Consider the following 18,859-nt stretch of genomic DNA (forward strand, 5'->3'; position numbering starts at 1 on the left):
GACCTTATTAACTATTATATTATATATACATAAAGACATGTGGTTGTCGGAGGTTACAATAATTTCTCCCCCACAGCTTACAAACGGTCTTCGTTGAGGGTCAACATGTGTTGAAGTACAATTGAGGGTAAAATTGACATTTCGTATATCTAATTCAGTTTACTTTATTTGTTGTTAACATATTTCTGTCATGATCGCTCAAAACTGATCTTGTTAAACCTGAAAGTAAATAAAATTTGTTTTCACTGAAAATTAAACTCCTATATATAACATTTGAACAATTAGATTTTTGAGTTTAATACATTAATTTAGTTATATCAAATCTTTCGTACCGATATAATTCTTTTTAAACTAACGTTAAAAGAACAACACTTGTAATATTTCTTACAAAGTAAGTGAAACAATTATTTTTTTAATAAACTAATTCAAGAGAGCAAAAACTGAAAAAAAAAACTATAATAGGCAAAATCAAAACAGCCAAATAACTTAAAGCGGGGCTTGTCGATGTCCAAATTCCTTAACACTTGCTTTCATTGATTTGTATTTACATCTATATGTATATTAAATAATATATATATATATATATATATATATATATATATAAATAATATTTTCCTTATACTACTTTTTCTTCCTTTTAATGATTTTATTTAAAATTAAATTTATTGCTTAATCTGTATTCTTACTATTTTGATATGAAAATTCTACTTTTTGTTTTTTTTAATGTGAAATTAACATCACATTCTTTGTCTTGATAATTTTTTTATGTTGTAAAATTTCATTAGACAAAAACATCATTATACTTTTCAAATCTAACATAATATTTTGGACATAATGTGTTAAAACTTTGGAATGTATTAATATAATGATAAAGTTGAATCTTCCATCTTGATTTTTTAGAAAAAAAAAGTAACAATGTCAAATATGAAAAAAAAACACTTAAGTTAGCCTGTTTCGAGGTAAAATAAATAAATAAATAAATTCTTGCGCTTTTAAAATTTGAAAACCTTCAGTAATTAAAAGTGGGTGTTTGATCTTTGACATAAACACTCAATTAAGTTTATCTTTAATCATAGATACACATACTAAAACAATAATTATATATATTTTTTAATAACTTATAATCTTGACGTCATCCATGTCACATGTTATTATACTAGTTTATCATAATTAAAAAATATAATTTTTGTTATACTAATACGAATTAGTTATGAATGAAAAGTTTCATGATATACCAAGAATATGTCATTTGATGCAAATCAAGTTGTTACATAACACAAGATCATAATAAAAAAGAATAATGTAAGTCAAATACGAAAAATATTTCGTAATCATGAAAGAATATTGTACTTGCTATTTTTTTTCATTTATAAAACTCTTATTTTTAGAGTTCAATTATAATAATCAAGACACAATGAATGATAGTTGTATTTAAAATCTTATTTATATTTGTATTTTATCACGTTGATGATGAGAATAAATATCATATTTATATTTATTTAAGCATTTAAATTATAGTTTACTATTATTGAGTATTTTACAACAATTAGTTAAAGTGACAATAAAAGGTAATTTATTTAAATTAAACATATTTTTAAAGCTTCAAAATATATTCCTTCAAATTCCGGCCATTTAAACTAAAATTAAAATTAAAAAGTTGTAGCAGTGGGTGAAGTTGAGTTTTTATTTTTATTTTTTTCCTTTTTGAAATTGGATGACGGAAAGGGCGCTTCATTTTTCCTATTGGGCTTAAAACAAGGCCTACATGTGGCCCTCACTCGTGTCGACATGCCACTAGGACAGCATGTGCACCATGTGAATGAAAACCCTAATCAAGGCATCCAACGGTCTGTATTTAAAGTGAGCTTCTCATTCGATCCAACGGACCCAATTCACGCATTTAATTTTGAGAAATAGTTTGATTTTTTTTTTGTATTTTATTTATTAGTCTCTGAAAGTGCCCCCTTTTAGAGAAAGGAGCCTTTCCATGTGTACTGTCCTTCATACTGTCGATTTTTTTTCTGTTCCAGCCTCTGCATAACCGTTAATTATCTGAAAAACCCTATTTCCCCAAATCGATGATGAAAGGTTCAAAGCGTTTGGCTGTGTCAGAGCCCAACCAGGTCGAGAGTAACGAAGCACCGGTAAGTATGTGACCGTTATCGCAGTTTAATTAATTTTATTTATGCGCTGTGCTTTAGCTTCAACTATTTCCCCAATTTTGAATAGAACAAAAATTTGTGAGCTCGTTCTCAACTATGAGAAGTGTATTTATTCATTTTCTTTTGTTTTTTGTAAATTTATCTAGCTTTGTATGTCCGCATAATGGGTTATGAAGATGCTTGCTATTAGCATTCTAAGAGTGTCTCCCTATTTTATAATTCAGTAATCGTTGGCAACATAGATTAGAGAGCAATAAAGATTGGAAGTGGGAGAATGGTTGATAGCTGGTTAGAAAACTGGTTATTTCAAACGTACTTCTGATTATTGAGCATCTTTGTCTGTCAGCCTCTGAAGTCATTAGGTCTTCAGTCGCAGTTTCGAGGGAGATGGGTAGGAATTAGAGCTGGATCGTTTATGTTTTATGTTTTGCTCTTTCCTTACTGGTCTAGTTTTTAAGCCTTATGCATAATTAAAAATTAAGTATATCTTTTTTTGTGAGTGCGACTTTTGATCAGTGATGACTGTGATTGATGTTCCCAATTCAATTTCTAAACGTTGGGTTCAAGGGCAAGCTGGAAATATCATTGTTAGGCAATGAGATTTGACACCCCTTGTTTGCTGAAAACTTTTCAAGATTTTATATGAGAAATAATAAGTGTCCTTATTTTACCTTCATTCACAGATGCAGTTCCGGAATAAAAGAATAATGGAAGGATCCCTCTTTGATGTTCATAGGGCTGAACCATCTCAACAACCAACGGTGACAGCACCACCATTGGATATGAAACGGGCAGAGTCATCACAGCAGCATGTGAGAGCTTTAAATACCCAATTTGCAAGGTTCATCTTTTATATTATGTCAAAGTTTATTTTTTGCCTGATTCCCACATTTCAATTTTTCTTTCAATGAGATTTATACCTTGTTCTGGACTTTTGGTTTGGCTTACTTGGTGGTGGTTGTTATAAAGCATGTTGTCTTTATAGTGGTAACGTAGTAGTCCAGGTTTAAGGATTTTGCATTTCCATTATTGTGAATGTCATGTTGGCTCTCTCATAACCAGTCCTTGTTATGATGTGTCTTCCTCACAGTTGGGTTCAAACGCAACTAAAGAATCATCCGGATGAGCTTTGGGAAGACGGTGTGAGAGATTACTTAAATCATGCTTCAAGCATTATGGTAATTCCTTAAGTGACTTAGTTCACTCAAGTCATATGTCACTTGTATTTAAATTTACTTGGTTTTACTATCTGTTCTCTATTAATGTGTTGTTGAAGATACCATTTTATAGGAAGCTGATCCCATATCTAATAGTATTATTACATCAGTGGTTGTGCATGTTGCACTGAAATAGATGCATGCACTCTAACAGACATGCATACATTTATGAGAATACTGGAGTTCTACATGAGAAGTAACCTTTAGTGGTGATAAAAATATCATTTTTGTTTGTTCTAGTAGTTGTTGACGTTTGTTTTGTGAGCAATGACAAGTGTAAAATGCTTTCTTGTTTTGGACCTTCTATCTATATTATAAAACTTTCACCTCTTACCTGCCTCTGAATTTACTGGTGGGATAGCGGCTATGGCTGTACAGGAGCATCTGTACTTGCCACTTCTTTCTCTTGGCTTCTTGCTCCTCTAATTCTTCGAGCTAGTATTAACCTACATGTCCATTTTTAATTTTTAATTATGATGCTGCTTTAGCCCTCTGAGTTTGGCCGTAAATAAATTGACCTTGTAATTTTGTATTATTTCAGGAAAAGTTCAGTGATGTTGTCAACTGGCTCAAAGCAAATGCATCCAAGCCAGAAAATTCAGTTGCTGATGCTGGTGCTGCTTTTTCTGCGAAAAAACTCTTGCCTGAAGTAGTAAACAAAGAAAATAAATCTTTTGGAGAAAAAACTGGGTTTACTCCTGTTACAACTCCTACAAGTTTTTCTAGTTCATGGAGTCCTGGATTATTTTCAAGCAGTCAAAGCATTTTTGGATTTGGTAGGTCTATTCTTATTTTAAAAAAAAATACCCAATAATTGTCTTCTCATAATTTAATGTAGAAAATAATTACATTGGTTGCATTTTGTGCTTGAATGTAAGGGGGATCTAAGCCCATTTCTCATAATTTAATGTAGAAAATAATTACATTGGTTGCATTTTGTGCTTGAATGTAAGGGGGATCTAAGCCCATATCCGGTAACAGTTTTTCCCTGAAAGTAATTGATTTTTTGTTCAAAAGCTCTCACAGAAAGCTAGCAAAAAGAAAGTGATTATTTTTCAAAAATAAGCTGAACTAAACGCCCACCAAGTCCATTAATATTACTGTTATAAAATAAAAGCTGAATATTTTGATCATATGAATACATGGAAGATATCAGATGAGAACTCTTGTGATGAATAAACATAATAAATATGTGCTATTAGACAATATTTGAATATAATTAAAACATTAATGCAAATGATTTTTCTATGTGGTGGTCATGTGACCATTAACTAACTTTCAATCTTGACTATCCATGTGTCATTCTATTATTATTTAAATTTATAGTTCTGACATTGTAAAAGTGACAATTGCTTTCATTAAACATGTCCCATATAGGTGTATGTATGTGTTCGTGTGTGTAAAATATGTTTTAGTTCTTCAAAATATCATGAAATCTGATTGTGGTCCCTATTAAGATTTGATAGGTGTTTTGCTCTATCATTTTTTAAGCAAAGCCAATTGTCTATCCCCTTTACAAGCGCTCACATAATTAATGGAAAATCATATTGAATTTGCTTGTGATTTGTAAAATAAAAAACTTTTGTATAAATAAAAATAAAGGTTAAACAAAGTCAGGGTTTCATGCTCACTAACCTTTGTACTTGTTTTTATCCACTTCAATGTTACACTTTGAACTCAGGCACAATATCTTTCCATTTTTAGGTAACCAAAGTTCAGCTCCCTCTAACCACAAGGCTTCAGTTGACGTAGATGAAGGTGATGATTCAATTCTACTCTCTTATTTCTTATCTTTATTTCTTTTAGCAATTATATCTGTACTCTTTTTTTTGCTGTTTTGACCTTTTCTGGTGCCATCTTTTATTGTCGAAGTTGTTCTTGTTTATTGATGAAGGTTGTTTCCTTTTCTTGATAATAGGTAGGTGGTGTTGATAAGTATATGTCTCGCTATAGATACAATTTGTATGATTGTATGTTCACCTTTTCTTCAGTATGCTATGCTTTAAATGAAAGATACACTATGCTGAAGGAGCAAAACTAAATCTACAGCTTTTATGGAACAAAAATGGATTTTTTTTTTCCGCAATTGAATTGTGTAAGAAACTCTTTTTAAACAAGAAAAGAAGTGACACAGCGTTTGTGTTATCTTTTCATTGAGCTGGGTGCTTCAGATAGTAGTCTTTTCATTGTTATCTAACTTGAAAGAGATTTAGGGAAGAAAACAAAAACTTTGGTTCTCAATTCATGGTCTGAAACAAGTACAAGCAGTTACTTGATATACTACTCTATCACCCTATAAATAATTACAGGAATAAAATAACTACTCTTCATATCCCTACAATATCTTAATATCAATCATTCATACCTTGAATGCAAGATCATGAAGCGATTTTGTGAGAAGTTCTTTTGTAAACAAATATTCTAGCTGAAGTCTTGATGGGATGTAAGAAGCATTTATAACATCATTATCCATTTTTTCTTTGATGTGTTGGTCTATAACCATGTGTTTGGTCCTATCATGTTGGACATCTGAACCAAACATAAAAACTATGCGGTTTGATTTGGTTCCATTTGAACATAAAAGAAATCCAACTCATTTTTCGTGGTTAGGTTTGGATCAATTGCGATTCTGTTGTATAATATTTTATTAGTACTTTCGGTCTTTATCTTTGACATGGCAGCCTAATGTTGTATCATGATCGATTATTTTATTCCTTACTCCACCTTAAGTAAAAATGTGTTATTTCCATCATTATATATAATATTAAATAATTTGTTTACACATATAAGCAATTTTTTATCAGCTAAAGAACTAAAATAAAATATAAAGGCTCAAAGGTGTCCACCCTTTTACAACAAAGAAAAACTAAAGAACAAAGGTGGTTATTTTGTATTTATACATTGTGGCATAAATAGTTTATAACCTCCAGGAGCTATCTCTCATAAGCTTAACAAACTCGTGTTGCATATGTATGTACAATATTATATTTTAAATTCAAAACACAAACATCAAAACTAGTCCTTTGTATTATTTCTTTCCGATAATATTTTATTTTGTTTTAGCACTTTTCTTCCCCTAGGCCAATAACGTAATGTTCACAGCAACAAGACAACTCATTTACCTCCCCCTTCATATGTTAAACATAGTGCGCTACTGTACCACATATTTATAGGCATGAACTCAGTAGGCACATTGAGTTCTCCTCTTGTACGCACAACTTTCGTATATGAGTGAAATAATAGATAATATAAGATTTATATAATTGATTTCAGTTTGGTTCAGTTTGGGTTGGTTTCGGAGTGTCAAACCACAAACCGAACCAAATCGCTTGTTTATGAAAAAAAAGATCCAAATTGATCCAAAAAGTTTCAAAAATCAGTTATCAATTATTTTTCTTGGTTCAGTTTGGTTATTGTTGAAATGTAATATGTTTTTAGTTATAGGCTCTGTAGGAGCCTACTATTTTCTTGCTTTATCTTTGCTGATTTACTGTTGATTACTGTTCCTCTTTGTTGTATAAGTATGTTTAGTGATGTATTAGAAGTTAATGAATATAAGAACAAGAGTTTTTCTCTCTAAATTCTCTAAGATGGTATCAAGAGCCAACCACCGGGGCTCTCATCTTCTGTAGACGCTGTCAACAGCCGCATCCGACATTCGTCGCCGGCCACCGTCACCGGTACCTCATTTTCTCAGGCGAAGTTAGGGGTTTTGTGCGCCTCCGTGAGCGCGACCCAACCCTAGTGGTTGCCGTCCCTGCCTCGTCCGCACACACAGTCACGCGCCTCCTTCGTCCGCCAGATCGCGCGCGTGCTGTTCACGCGCCGCCCTTCCCTGGTCGGAAGATCACCGTGCCACTAGCGTTCCGTTCGCCTCACTCTCCTGAGCTTCTTTTGGCCCTTACTTCACTGTTTTAGGGGGTGTAGTTGATACCTAGGGTTTTCTCCCACAAGTTGTTTATCTCTCCAAGTCTTGTTCTTCTTACAGATCTGTAATGGCATCTACTACTGGAATTAATTCCTCTCTATCTGCGACTCCTATCATCACATCTGCAAAACTCAATTGGAGAAATTATTTATCACGGTCTTCTGCAGTGGAATTATGGTTTCTTGGTCAAGGACACCATGATCATCTTGAACAAGATATTTCTACGGTTTCAGATGAAGAAAAATCTCAATGGCAAAAATTGGATTTTCAGTTATGTGCAATTTTGTGGCAGTCAGTGGAGAAAGAGGTTCTAGATATCTTGAGACCCTATAAGACATGTTCATCTTTTTGGAAAAGGGTACGAGATATTTTTGCTAATGATGTACAACGTCTTTTCGATGCAACCCAAAGAGTGGCTTCTCTAAAACAAGTCAATCATGACATGGTTTCCCATATAGCAAAGGCTCGGGCTGCTGTAGAAGAGTTAAAGAACTTCTTTGTAGCTGATTCATTAGAAGGGATCAATAAAAAGCTTGACAAGTTTTACATGGTCCTAATTCTGAGAAGTTTACACTCCGATTATGATCAAGTTTTAGCTGGTGATCAAATCCCTTCAATGGATGGTTTGGTTACTCGACTTCTTCGAGTACCTACATTGGTGAAAGATGAGAATTCAATCGATGTTATTGGAACATCGGCTATGATAATGCGACAAGGAAGAGGAGGAGGCAGAAGCAACCGAGGACGTGGTGGTCGTAGCATACGTCCTCAATGCACATATTGTAAGAAAATAGGCCATACTCGAGACAAATGTTATGTTCTACATGGATATCCAGACAAAGTTGCTCATGTGTCTAAATCTGGTGATCTAGAATCCAAAATTTCAAATGAAGAGTATGAAGAATTTCTAAGATACAAGTCTGGAAAACCGTCTAATCCTGGCCAATCATCTGTCATGACCAGTGTGCCTACAGCCAGCCTATCTCAATCTGTGGAAGGTCATAGTCCATGGATTCTTGACTCAGGTGCCTTCATTTTCTTCATTGTCTTCTCCAAAAATTCCTCATCTCATTACCGTTGCCAATGGATCAAAAGTGACATCTCAGGGAATTGGCACTTTTTCCTTATCTCCTTCACTAAGTTTAAATTCTGTGTTATATGTTCCCCATTGTCTATACAATTTAATCTCTTTGAGCCAGTTGACTCGTTCTTTAAATTGTTCCATAACCTTTACGGCCAATTCTTTTGTTATACAGGAACATGGGACAGGTTGTCTGATTGGAGAAGGACATGAGTCTCAAGGACTTTATTTCTTAAAACCTCATTCCTCAATTTCCTGCTTTACCACTTCATCCCAAAACCTTTGCATGATCGTCTAGGCCATCCAACTTTGTTCAAGTTGAAGATGATGGTTCCAAGTCTCAAACATCCAGGTCTTAGATTGCGAATCTTGTCAATTAGGAAAACATGTTAGATCTTCCTATCCTAAAAGATCTGAGACACAGTGTGATTTTCCTTTTTCAATAATTCACTCAGATATTTGGGGACCAAGTCGTGTTACTTCATTTGGTTTTAATTATTTTGTAACTTTTATTGATGAATTCTCTTGGGTTTATTTAATGAAAGAGAGATCTGAACTTTTGTCCATATTTAAGTCCTTTTTTAATGAAATTAAGAACCAATTTGGGAAGACAATTAAAATTCTTCGAAGTGATAATGCTAAGGAATATTTCTCTCTAGCATTTTCTTCCTTCTTATCTTCCCAAGGAATTTTACACCAGTCAACCTGTCCTCACACTCCACAACAAAATGGCATTGCAGAGAGAAAGAATAGACATCTCATTGAAACTGCACGTTCCTTGATGTTGAATACTAATGTCCCTGTACATCATTGGGGCGATGCTTGTTTTCTTATCAATTAGATGCCTTCTTCCTCTCTTAATAATAAGATTCCTCACTCTGTCATTTTTCCCAACGACACTTTATACCATGTTTCCCCACGTGTATTTGGGTGTATGTGTTTTGTTCATAATGTTTCTCCAGGTCTTGATAAACTCTTAGCAAAAGCTATCAAGTGTGTTTTCTTAGGATACTCTCGTCTTCAGAAAGGGTATAAATGTTATTCTCCCTCCACCAAGAGATATTATATGTCAGCTGATGTCACATTCTTTGAGGATACACCCTTTTTCCCTTCCTCCATGGAGGATCGTTCCTCTGTTCAACAAATGTTTCCTTTACCAACATGTGATCCCCTAGTTATTCTTGATTCTGTACCTCAAACTCAAAATCCAAATGACATTGTTCCCCCACCTCTTATCACATATCAGCGTCAAACACAATCTCAAACTCCAAACACTGAAGATCCTCGAGACTTAGATCCTTCTCCATCAGATCCTCAGACCATGGATCCTTCATCCTCTTCACCTTCTACTGATTCAGATGATAACTGGCCCATTGCCCTTCGGAAAGGTATTCGGTCTACTCGCAATCCATATCCTATTTATAATTTTATGAGTTATCATCATTTGTCTCCTACATATTTCTCTTTTGTTTCCTCATTATCATCCACTAAGGTTCCTAATAATATTCATGAGGCACTTGATCATTCTGGATGGCGACAAGCCATGGTTGATGAAATGGCACTTGGGATCTTGTCCCTCTTCCTCCTGGTAAGAAGCCTGTTGGTTGTAGATTGATTTATACTATTAAAGTTGGTCCTATTGGTAAAATTGATCGTCTTAAAGCTCGACTGGTAGCCAAGGGCTATACTCAAGTTTACGGCCAAGACTATTGTGATACTTTTTCTCCTGTGGCCAAAACCAGTACAGTTCGCATTTTTGCTTGCTATGGCTGCCATTCGTCATTGGCCTCTTTATCAGTTAGACATTAAAAATGCCTTCCTTCATGGTGATCTGGAAGAGGAGATATACATGGAGCAACCTCCTGGATTTGTTGCTCAGGGGGAGTCTGGGTTAGTTTGTAAGTTATGTCATTCCCTTTATGGCTTGAAGCAATCACCTCGAGCTTGGTTTGGTAAATTTAGTCAGGTGGTGCAAAATTTTGGATTGAAACGATGTGAGGCGGATCATTCAGTGTTTTATGGTCACTCTTCTCCTGACAAATATGTTTATCTCATGGTGTATGTTGATGATATTGTTATTACAGGGAATGACATCCCTAGAATTAATCAGTCAAAGAATCATCTGTTCAACCACTTTCAAACTAAAGATCTGGGTCGTCTAAAATATTTTCTTGGTATTGAAGTGGCACAGTCAAAACAAAGTGTCATCATTTCAATAGTTATGAACAACCCAATTGGATGAGATTTTGAGTAATACTGATAACTATTTGTTGTCACAAAACAAAGCCATACGTTCTTTGTACTTATCTTTAAATCATTAAAAGTAATTTTCAGCCATACCAGTTAACGCACACCATATGTCATATAGCTCAAAATTCAGCCTTCACATCTAAGAACATGTAATATCTTAACGTAGACCTTCTATTAGTAGTAGACCCAACTTAGTTTGTGTCAATATACATCTCTAAATCTGATCTTCTTGATCTTGTCTTTAAATATTGAAGAATTCCATTTACACTTTGTAAATGTAGTTGTGGATCATGCATGAATTGACTGACCAACCTTGAAGCATAAGCTATTTTTTGTTGAGCCTGGACTAAATGACCTTTCCTACATGTCTTTGATATTGGCTCTTATTTACTTTAGAACCATCTTCATCACTCTGGTTCTGTTCTATACGAACTTTGTTGGCCTTGCAATCAATTCTACACATCTCTTTGAGAAGGTTTAGAAACATATTTCCTTTGGGAATAAAGATTCCCTTCATCTCAAATCGAGCAACAATATTTTCATTCAAGATCAACATATGTTCTCAATTGAATTCTTTGTAGAGGTGGACAAAATAAATTGCACTGAATTGGACTGTTAAAAATTGTTGTGAACCAAAAAAATGTTTGCCTGAATTGAACTAAAATTTAGTTCGTATGAATTAGAGGTTTGGTTTTTTAAAATTGAACTATAAAATGGTTTTGTTCAGTTTTTATTGTAAATAGTTATGTTTTTTTAGTATATATGGTATAATTATTTGACAGTTCAGTTTGGTTAATTTTTCACATCCCTAATTTGTGACAGCATGTATTCACATAGTATCACTAAATCAGAAATTGTAAGCTTAAACAAACTTTCCCATAATAGCAAAAACAAAATTGCCCATATTTGCACCAGCTTAGTTACATTTAGTAATATTCATGACATTTATAAAGTATAACTTCTCTTAGAATGAAGTTATGGGATGATGAATAAAATATTCTTGCTGTGGTCTCAGAAAATGAATTGGAGCAGCCTAGCAGCCCATCAGTTAAGAAGACAGAAGAGAAAGGTGTAGCTGTTGTACATGAAGTAAAGTGCAAGCTTTATGTGAAGGTGCTCTTTCATTAGTTTTATTTTACAGTGATACATAATATTGTTTTAGGAAAGCATTTTTAATTTTTCTGCCTTTGCTTCGATTCTGCTTGATCTTGTGTTCATTCCAATAATGTCTTTTACTGTAACCCTTGGTATGTTCAGTCGAGTGATCCAGCAGATAAAGATGTATGGAAAGATAAAGGAATGGGTCAACTGTCTATTAAATGCCAAGAAGGTGTCAGCAAGGCTACCAAAGAATCAAAACCTACAATTATTGTTCGAAATGAGGTTTGTTCATGTTACCTTGTTATTGTAATGCTTATTCATTCAGGGAGTTGATGTAAGTAATCTATAGTTTTAGTTATTCAAATGAGAACTTCACTTGCTGTTTCCGTTTGTTACTTTCATGCAGGTAGGAAAAATTCTTCTCAATGCCTTGTTGTATCCAGGAATCAAGACGAACCCGCAGAAGAACTCTCTTGTTGCAATATTCCATACTACGGTAAGCACTGAAATATTGCAATTGAACTAAATACCTGTAGAGATGGTTTGCATGCAGATACTGAAAAGTATTTTAAAATTGCTATAATAGAAAAACCATCGTGTTGGATAAAAGCGCTTGAAAGTTTGGGAATGAAAAGGAAACTTGAAATGTTTAGACTACCTTACAGTGGATATCTACAACTCTTAAGTTCAATATGCCTCCTCCTATGTCAGTGTATTTTCCTATCTAGTTGCATTGTGATGGTTGTTATTTGAATATTGATCTCTTATTGATTTTGATTCTTCGGACTTCATCTTCTCATTTATTTATTTAAGCATTTTTAAATGGAAATTTTAAGTGAAACTTGGGTCTTTTGTAGGGTAATGCTGACGGAAGTGGGGATAACGATAGTGTAGTTGCACGCACATTCTTGATCCGAATGAAAACAGAAGATGATCGAAATAAGCTGGCTTCAACAATCCAAGAATATGCTCCAGTATCTTGAGAGTATTGGAGTCATGCTTATTGCCATTTGAGGTAAAGGGATACTGAGTCCATCGTCAATTTTCCTTTCACAAATATTTATTTTTGTAAGGTGTTATTTCTTAGATTCTGATTCCAAACCTTGTGTTTGGAGGCTGTTGCTTATGTACCATATGAGAACACTGTAGTTGCCTTTTGTCGGAAAAACTACCTTAGATAAATGCAATCGATCTTTTTCGTTAAAGATGATGCGCACATTATACCTTGGCGTTCTATTTTTCAAAGCATTATTGTGTTTGTTTCATATTAGATAAATGACATTTTTGTATATAAAGTTATAATTGAAATTAATTTAATTAAACATATTGTTTTGTTGAATATAGTACTTCCCCTTTCTTTTTCTATACCTCGTTAGTGAATATAGTAAAAGTTGTATGGAGCGGATCCCCAAAAAAGCCCAATATTTTGTATTTCATAGTCAAGATGAAAAAATCATGTTACTTTTTAAGCTATGTATGACATTGTCACTGCTATTCAATACTTGTTTTTTAAGCAAGACACTTTTTTTGTGAATTTATGAATCAAAACTGTAATACAATAATGCCCAACACAAGGTACCATTGGAAATTAATATATTTTTTCAATCAAAATTTGTGTTCGTCTTCATGTTTGTGGTCAAATTTAACTTAAGTTAGTTAATGAGTTGACACATTAATTTTAATTAAATTACAATAGTAATAATATTTACAATATTATAGAAGATAACCTGCAGTTGAAAATAAAAAGAAACGTTGGTGCAGTTACAATGTAATGGTTTTAAAATATATTTTTAACTTATACTTTTTTTTATCACTGATTATTTATATATGTTACCTGACAATATCCTCGCCTCTTAAAAATCTATATTCAATAAAATCAATTTTTGCTGTAGGTAGAACTAATTATATTATAGATAAAGTAATTTTTTTTAATCTTCTGATTAGTAGACTTTTTTTTACCAGTATTCTAACGAGTATAATTGATTTTAGAAATTGATTTTTTCTATTTTTTGTCCAGGTAAATTATTTATGATATGTGCATTATAAATTATAAGAAAGTTTACTTTAGACTCTAACTATATTCAAATTCTTTTTCAAATATTAAATATAAATTAAATTTAAAATAAAATTACATAAAAAAATATGCACCTCCATGACCAGAACAAAGCTACATTGCATCGTGATAAAATTTTCTTGGTTTTGTGTGAACTTTGACATACCATTGAATTTATTTTAGATTCAAAATTAACTTTCAGAACTAAATAGCACATTTAATACATTCATGTTATGTGCAGATTCCGTGTATCTGCATTTGCCAAATCATACAACTAAAGGAAAATGATCATTATTTATTTTTTCAAATTATTTGTCATTTAATATCATATATTTAAAATATCATTTATTTTTCTCAATGTTATACAAATTAATATTTTTTAATTGAGACACTTTTATTAGAAAAAAAAGTTAGAATAACGGAAAAGAAAAAACAAAAATATAAATACTACATAGATACACTTACATCATTCCATGTGCACTTTAAAACAAAGAGCTTACGACAAAAATTTCAGTGCCATATTGTGATTCCTGTCATTTCGCTCTCACCCCAACGGCCTCAAGTCAGGAAGCATTATACTTTCTTATGTACTTTTCTGTACTCTGTTTTCTCTACATTAATTTATACGTTTATTCACTTAAACATATATACCCTTCTAAACTACTTTTACACTGTACTTGGTAAATTTAATCTGTTTTTTTTTGTCTTCATTTATTCACTCCAGAGAATAGTCAAAATATATTACTCTTAAAATGCATTAAAAACAATTTTAAAACAGTAGAAAGTTTGTTAATTATTATAATAAACTGAAAAGATAAATAAAACTGCGGGTTAATGACATAATCCCTTTAACAGTAAAGTTAAATGAGTCATGTTTCAGTTTCTTAAAAAAAAAAGTCTATAGATTGTCGAAATTACTTTTTGATTTGATTGCATTGTAAATACTAAATAGAAAAATAATGTTTTGAAGCTTTGAAATAAAATACACCCATTTTACAATTCTCCTCCATTTCTACAATAATATAATAATGTATATTAAAAAATAAAAAATATGATTAAAAATATTATGATTTGAAATGATTAAGTAGAAATATTTTATTCAGTGGGTATGAAGATATCATCACCTAACTTATCTGGTAAAACAGATATTTTTATCTCTCATTGTGTTTTTTGAATCAAAGTTTTAGTAGGAAACGGTGAAAAATATATTAGAATTTGGGTGATGTTGAGAGAGAAGGGGACAGAAAACAATGAAGGTGCAGATGAATTTATACAGTCTAGTACACGCTAGACAGTATTATTGGTAGTTTCAAAGTGAGTCTATTGATAAAGGAATACACTAAAATCTATATGGCATTAATTGTTTCTTTATATAGGCCTTTGATTTAGTAACAAAAATGATAGAGTGCATTATGTACTTTTCCTTGCCACCAAATTTGGATTCAAATTACATTAAATTTATGTCAAAATTTTCCTTGTTGCGTGATGATTACTAGAAGTAGGTTATATGAAAATTTTTCAAAGATTTGGTATCAGAATGTGATAAGGAAAGCGTGTAGATATAGGAAGCATTGCAGTTAATGTTTTTTTTTTCAAGATTCACCAACTTAATTGTAAATTTCCACCTGATAAAATATTTTCCCTTCGAGATCAAGTTTTCACATATTTCAAAAAATCTCTTATTAATAAAAATATTTAATGTATATAAATCTCTTATTAATAAAAATATTTAATGTATATAAATCTCTTATTAATAAAAATATTTAATGTATATATACACTATGTTCATGTTTTATTTAATGTGAGATTTTGTTTATATATATATATAAATTACATATATAAAGTAAAATGACTTATTTTCAAATATTATTGACAATGTAGGTTAATTAACTATTATCTTATCTGTGTTAATGATGAGTTCCAAGAAACTTTTGTTGTTGTCATGTATTGAACTTTTTTTAAAAGTATAATAAGGTGTACATTAAATTTATTTTTAATATATTTTAAAATATTAAAATCAGTGTTTATTAATATATTTTAAAAATAAGAAAAAAAACAGTATAGAAAAACTCAACAACAATCTACATTCATTAAAAGTGATGTTATTGGTATTTGTGGGTTGAAAGCACCATGGGAAAGACAAGTATTTTATTTTGTGGGGATTGAGATAGATTACTTAAAACTAAAACACAACATTTTCATCTTACGAGGTAAACAATGTTGGCAGTCAAAGATGGGTGTGTGACCCCTCCTATTGATCAAACCCATAAAATTATTACATTATGCCTGAAATTCTATTTTTTAGTAAAATAAACTTTTATACTTTTGGTTGGTAATATAATATCATTAAAACTATATATTTATTTATATATCTAATTATTAAATACGATGACCCATGTAAAATGTAAAACCAATAAGATTATCGAAAGATAGATTTATCACTTTGTTTAAGGATCTTAATCAAAAAATGGTTTTTAAACAAGTAATTTATTATCTTATACATGGTTATATGGATAGTGGTGCATTCTCTATTTTCGATTCCTTTTTCTTTTCTTGTTATTAATTAAATAATGAGAAATGTTATTGGTGTAGGGTTTGATATTTTGATAGTAAAAAATCTTGGTTGGATTCTGAAACATTATATAGAATAGGTTTTTTAGGTAAGGATGTTATTGGTAGGTGTGTGGAAGATGATTGTAGATTTGTAGTTAGTAGTGTAATAGATGCATTGCAGTGTATGCAGCTTTAAAATGGTCAACAAGTATAATTATTATTATGCAACGCTATCTCATAAATTAGATTCCAATAATGAATGTGTGTTGGAGTTCTCATCTTTTATTTTTCAGATTACGCCTTTTTTTCTAAAAAAAAATATAAAGATTATTTTAGAGATGAAGAAGAAGGACATTGTTGAAATGATGAAGGGATTTAGCTGAGATCAGATTCTCTGTTGTCTCTGCTGTGGGATTTTTTTCTTCACGACAAATTAGTTTTAATCATTCTTCATACTTTCTGTCCTTTCCACTCAGATTACCAACTTAAATCAATTATTATAATCAATATTATAATAATCAATTTACCAACTTCTTTTATATTATTTTAAAAAATGCTTCTTGCTGAACAAAAAAATCAGATTACACTGAGAGAGAAAGATTAACTATTGGATTTATCACAATTAATCAAATTATATAATCTGAGTTAAAATGTCTAAGTGTGTTTGTTTCACCATACTGAAAGATAAGAGGCGCTAAAATGTTATGAAAGGAAAAATTTCAATGTTGGAAACACACACTAATGTTATGAAAGAAAATGTCCATCATTCATCCATCCTATCTATGATATAATAATTCTAATTAATGAAAATAATTAAATAATTAATACTAAAATATTATATAAAATAAAATTAGTTTAGTTAAAAATTCATAATTTAATTTTATGTATTTTAACTTGAGTGTAAGTTTACGTTTAGTTTAATTTTAAAAATTATTGTTTATTTTAATATATCATTAAAATATAAAATAATTTAAATTTTAATGCATTTTTATTTTAAAGTATAATTTTAATAATAAGTTTATATTAAAAGTTTATCAATTGAAACAATTTTGTATCATTCACACCAATCAAAATCATTCATAAATTTTTACAAATTTTGTTTTCATATTTTATTATCTTTCATTCAACCCAAACAATTTTACTTTTATTTTTATTTTTCTTCAAATTCGTTCATTTCCATTCTTTTAAATCCATCTTCCAATCAAAACAACTTTATTTTTATCTTCATTTCTCTTCAAAATCATTCATTTTAATCATCTCAAATTTATCTTTCAATCTAAAAATATCTATCTATCTATTTATCTACCTCTATATTATATTATATTATATTATATTATATTATATTATATTATGTTGTTTCAAAAATTGTAATTCTAATGTTTAATGATTATAAAATTTATAGATTTAGATTTTGAGATTCTCTCCAATATACAAATACTTAGTATTATAATTTAATGTTATTTCTATTAGGTACAACAATTTTATATTACCTATAAAATAGTTTTAAATCAATTAAAAAAACTTCGTAGAAAATTTTATTAACATATATTGCAATCATGTTATAAATACTAAAATGTATTCCTTGTGTAGGAAATAATTATCTATTGAAATTTGTGAAATCCGTAAAATAACTAAATTCCTTAATAAAATCATTGCAGGTGATAAAAATATTAATGTTCTAACCTGACACAGACATCTTGATGGAAACTGGAACCATACTTTCAAGTATTAATAATAATATTATTATTAAACTTCTCTTTCTACACCTCTTTCAGTCCACTCAATTGCTATACTCACATGTTCTTTTTTTTTTTCTTTTTTTTTCTTAGAAAAGACAAATCAAGCAGATGGACATGCACGTTCATAATACTGTTTTACTTTAGTATCAAACTCCAATGTTTTGTTTTGTTTGGAAAATGTTGGATCCACGTGCACCATTTATTTTATCTGAAAATAAATAAAAATATGATGAAAACTTTTTCTAATTATTCCTATTTATTTTTGGTATATACAAAAATCTTATAAAGTTGTTTGTTTTCTCGAGCTTCCTCATCAAATAAAATATACCCTTTTTATTATACTACCGGTGTTATTAAATCTTTTGTTCCCTAATTTTGCATTCTTAGAGAAAAATAGGAAAGTAGATATCCTAATATAATAAAAAAATAAGAAAAAAAAATGGCTAAAAAGTTATTATAATAAAATAAAATAGAGATATTATGTATTATGGGAATAAGAAGAAAATCAAAGTCCCAGTACTGCCATCTGATGCACTAACTGATAACAGAGAATCAGTGTAAAAAGATTAAATCTGCATCTGTGAACTCGAGAGTTGTGTAGATAATTACCTTCAATTATGGTCAAAGAGTAATGATATTTATACGGATGCCTTCTTTTTTTATATAAAATTTTCAATGAAATAAAATAAATTTCAAATGTTAATAATTTTATTTGTTGGAAAATAAGTTAAAAAAGTTTTTTTCTCTTCTTTTAATTTGATCTTTTGTGTTTCTT

General features: G+C 30.8%; 1 protein-coding gene across 1 annotated transcript; it reads left to right on the forward strand.

Annotated features, from left to right (window-relative positions):
• The first annotated feature begins 1,961 nt into the window (after window positions 1-1,961).
• On the forward strand, window positions 1,962-12,944 carry LOC108336063 (uncharacterized). The gene is made up of 9 exons (XM_017572370.2): window positions 1,962-2,144; window positions 2,846-3,003; window positions 3,253-3,340; window positions 3,921-4,155; window positions 5,084-5,137; window positions 11,654-11,751; window positions 11,896-12,021; window positions 12,146-12,235; window positions 12,597-12,944. The coding sequence occupies exons 1-9, from the start codon at window positions 2,079-2,081 to the stop codon at window positions 12,720-12,722; spliced, it is 1,041 nt and encodes a 346-aa protein (XP_017427859.1). The 5' UTR covers window positions 1,962-2,078; the 3' UTR covers window positions 12,723-12,944.
• The last annotated feature ends 5,915 nt before the right edge of the window (window positions 12,945-18,859 follow it).

Source organism: Vigna angularis, chromosome 10 (assembly GCF_016808095.1).
Source record: "Vigna angularis cultivar LongXiaoDou No.4 chromosome 10, ASM1680809v1, whole genome shotgun sequence".
NCBI lineage: Eukaryota > Viridiplantae > Streptophyta > Magnoliopsida > Fabales > Fabaceae > Vigna > Vigna angularis.

Bases quoted from the DNA above. Each gene is read 5' to 3' on its own strand.
- LOC108336063 (XM_017572370.2), top strand. From the start codon at position 2,079: ATGATGAAAGGTTCAAAGCGTTTGGCTGTGTCAGAGCCCAACCAGGTC. The intron at 12,022-12,145 runs GTTTGTTCATGT...ACTTTCATGCAG, and splicing joins CAATTATTGTTCGAAATGAG to GTAGGAAAAATTCTTCTCAA. The intron at 12,236-12,596 runs GTAAGCACTGAA...GGTCTTTTGTAG, and splicing joins TTGCAATATTCCATACTACG to GGTAATGCTGACGGAAGTGG.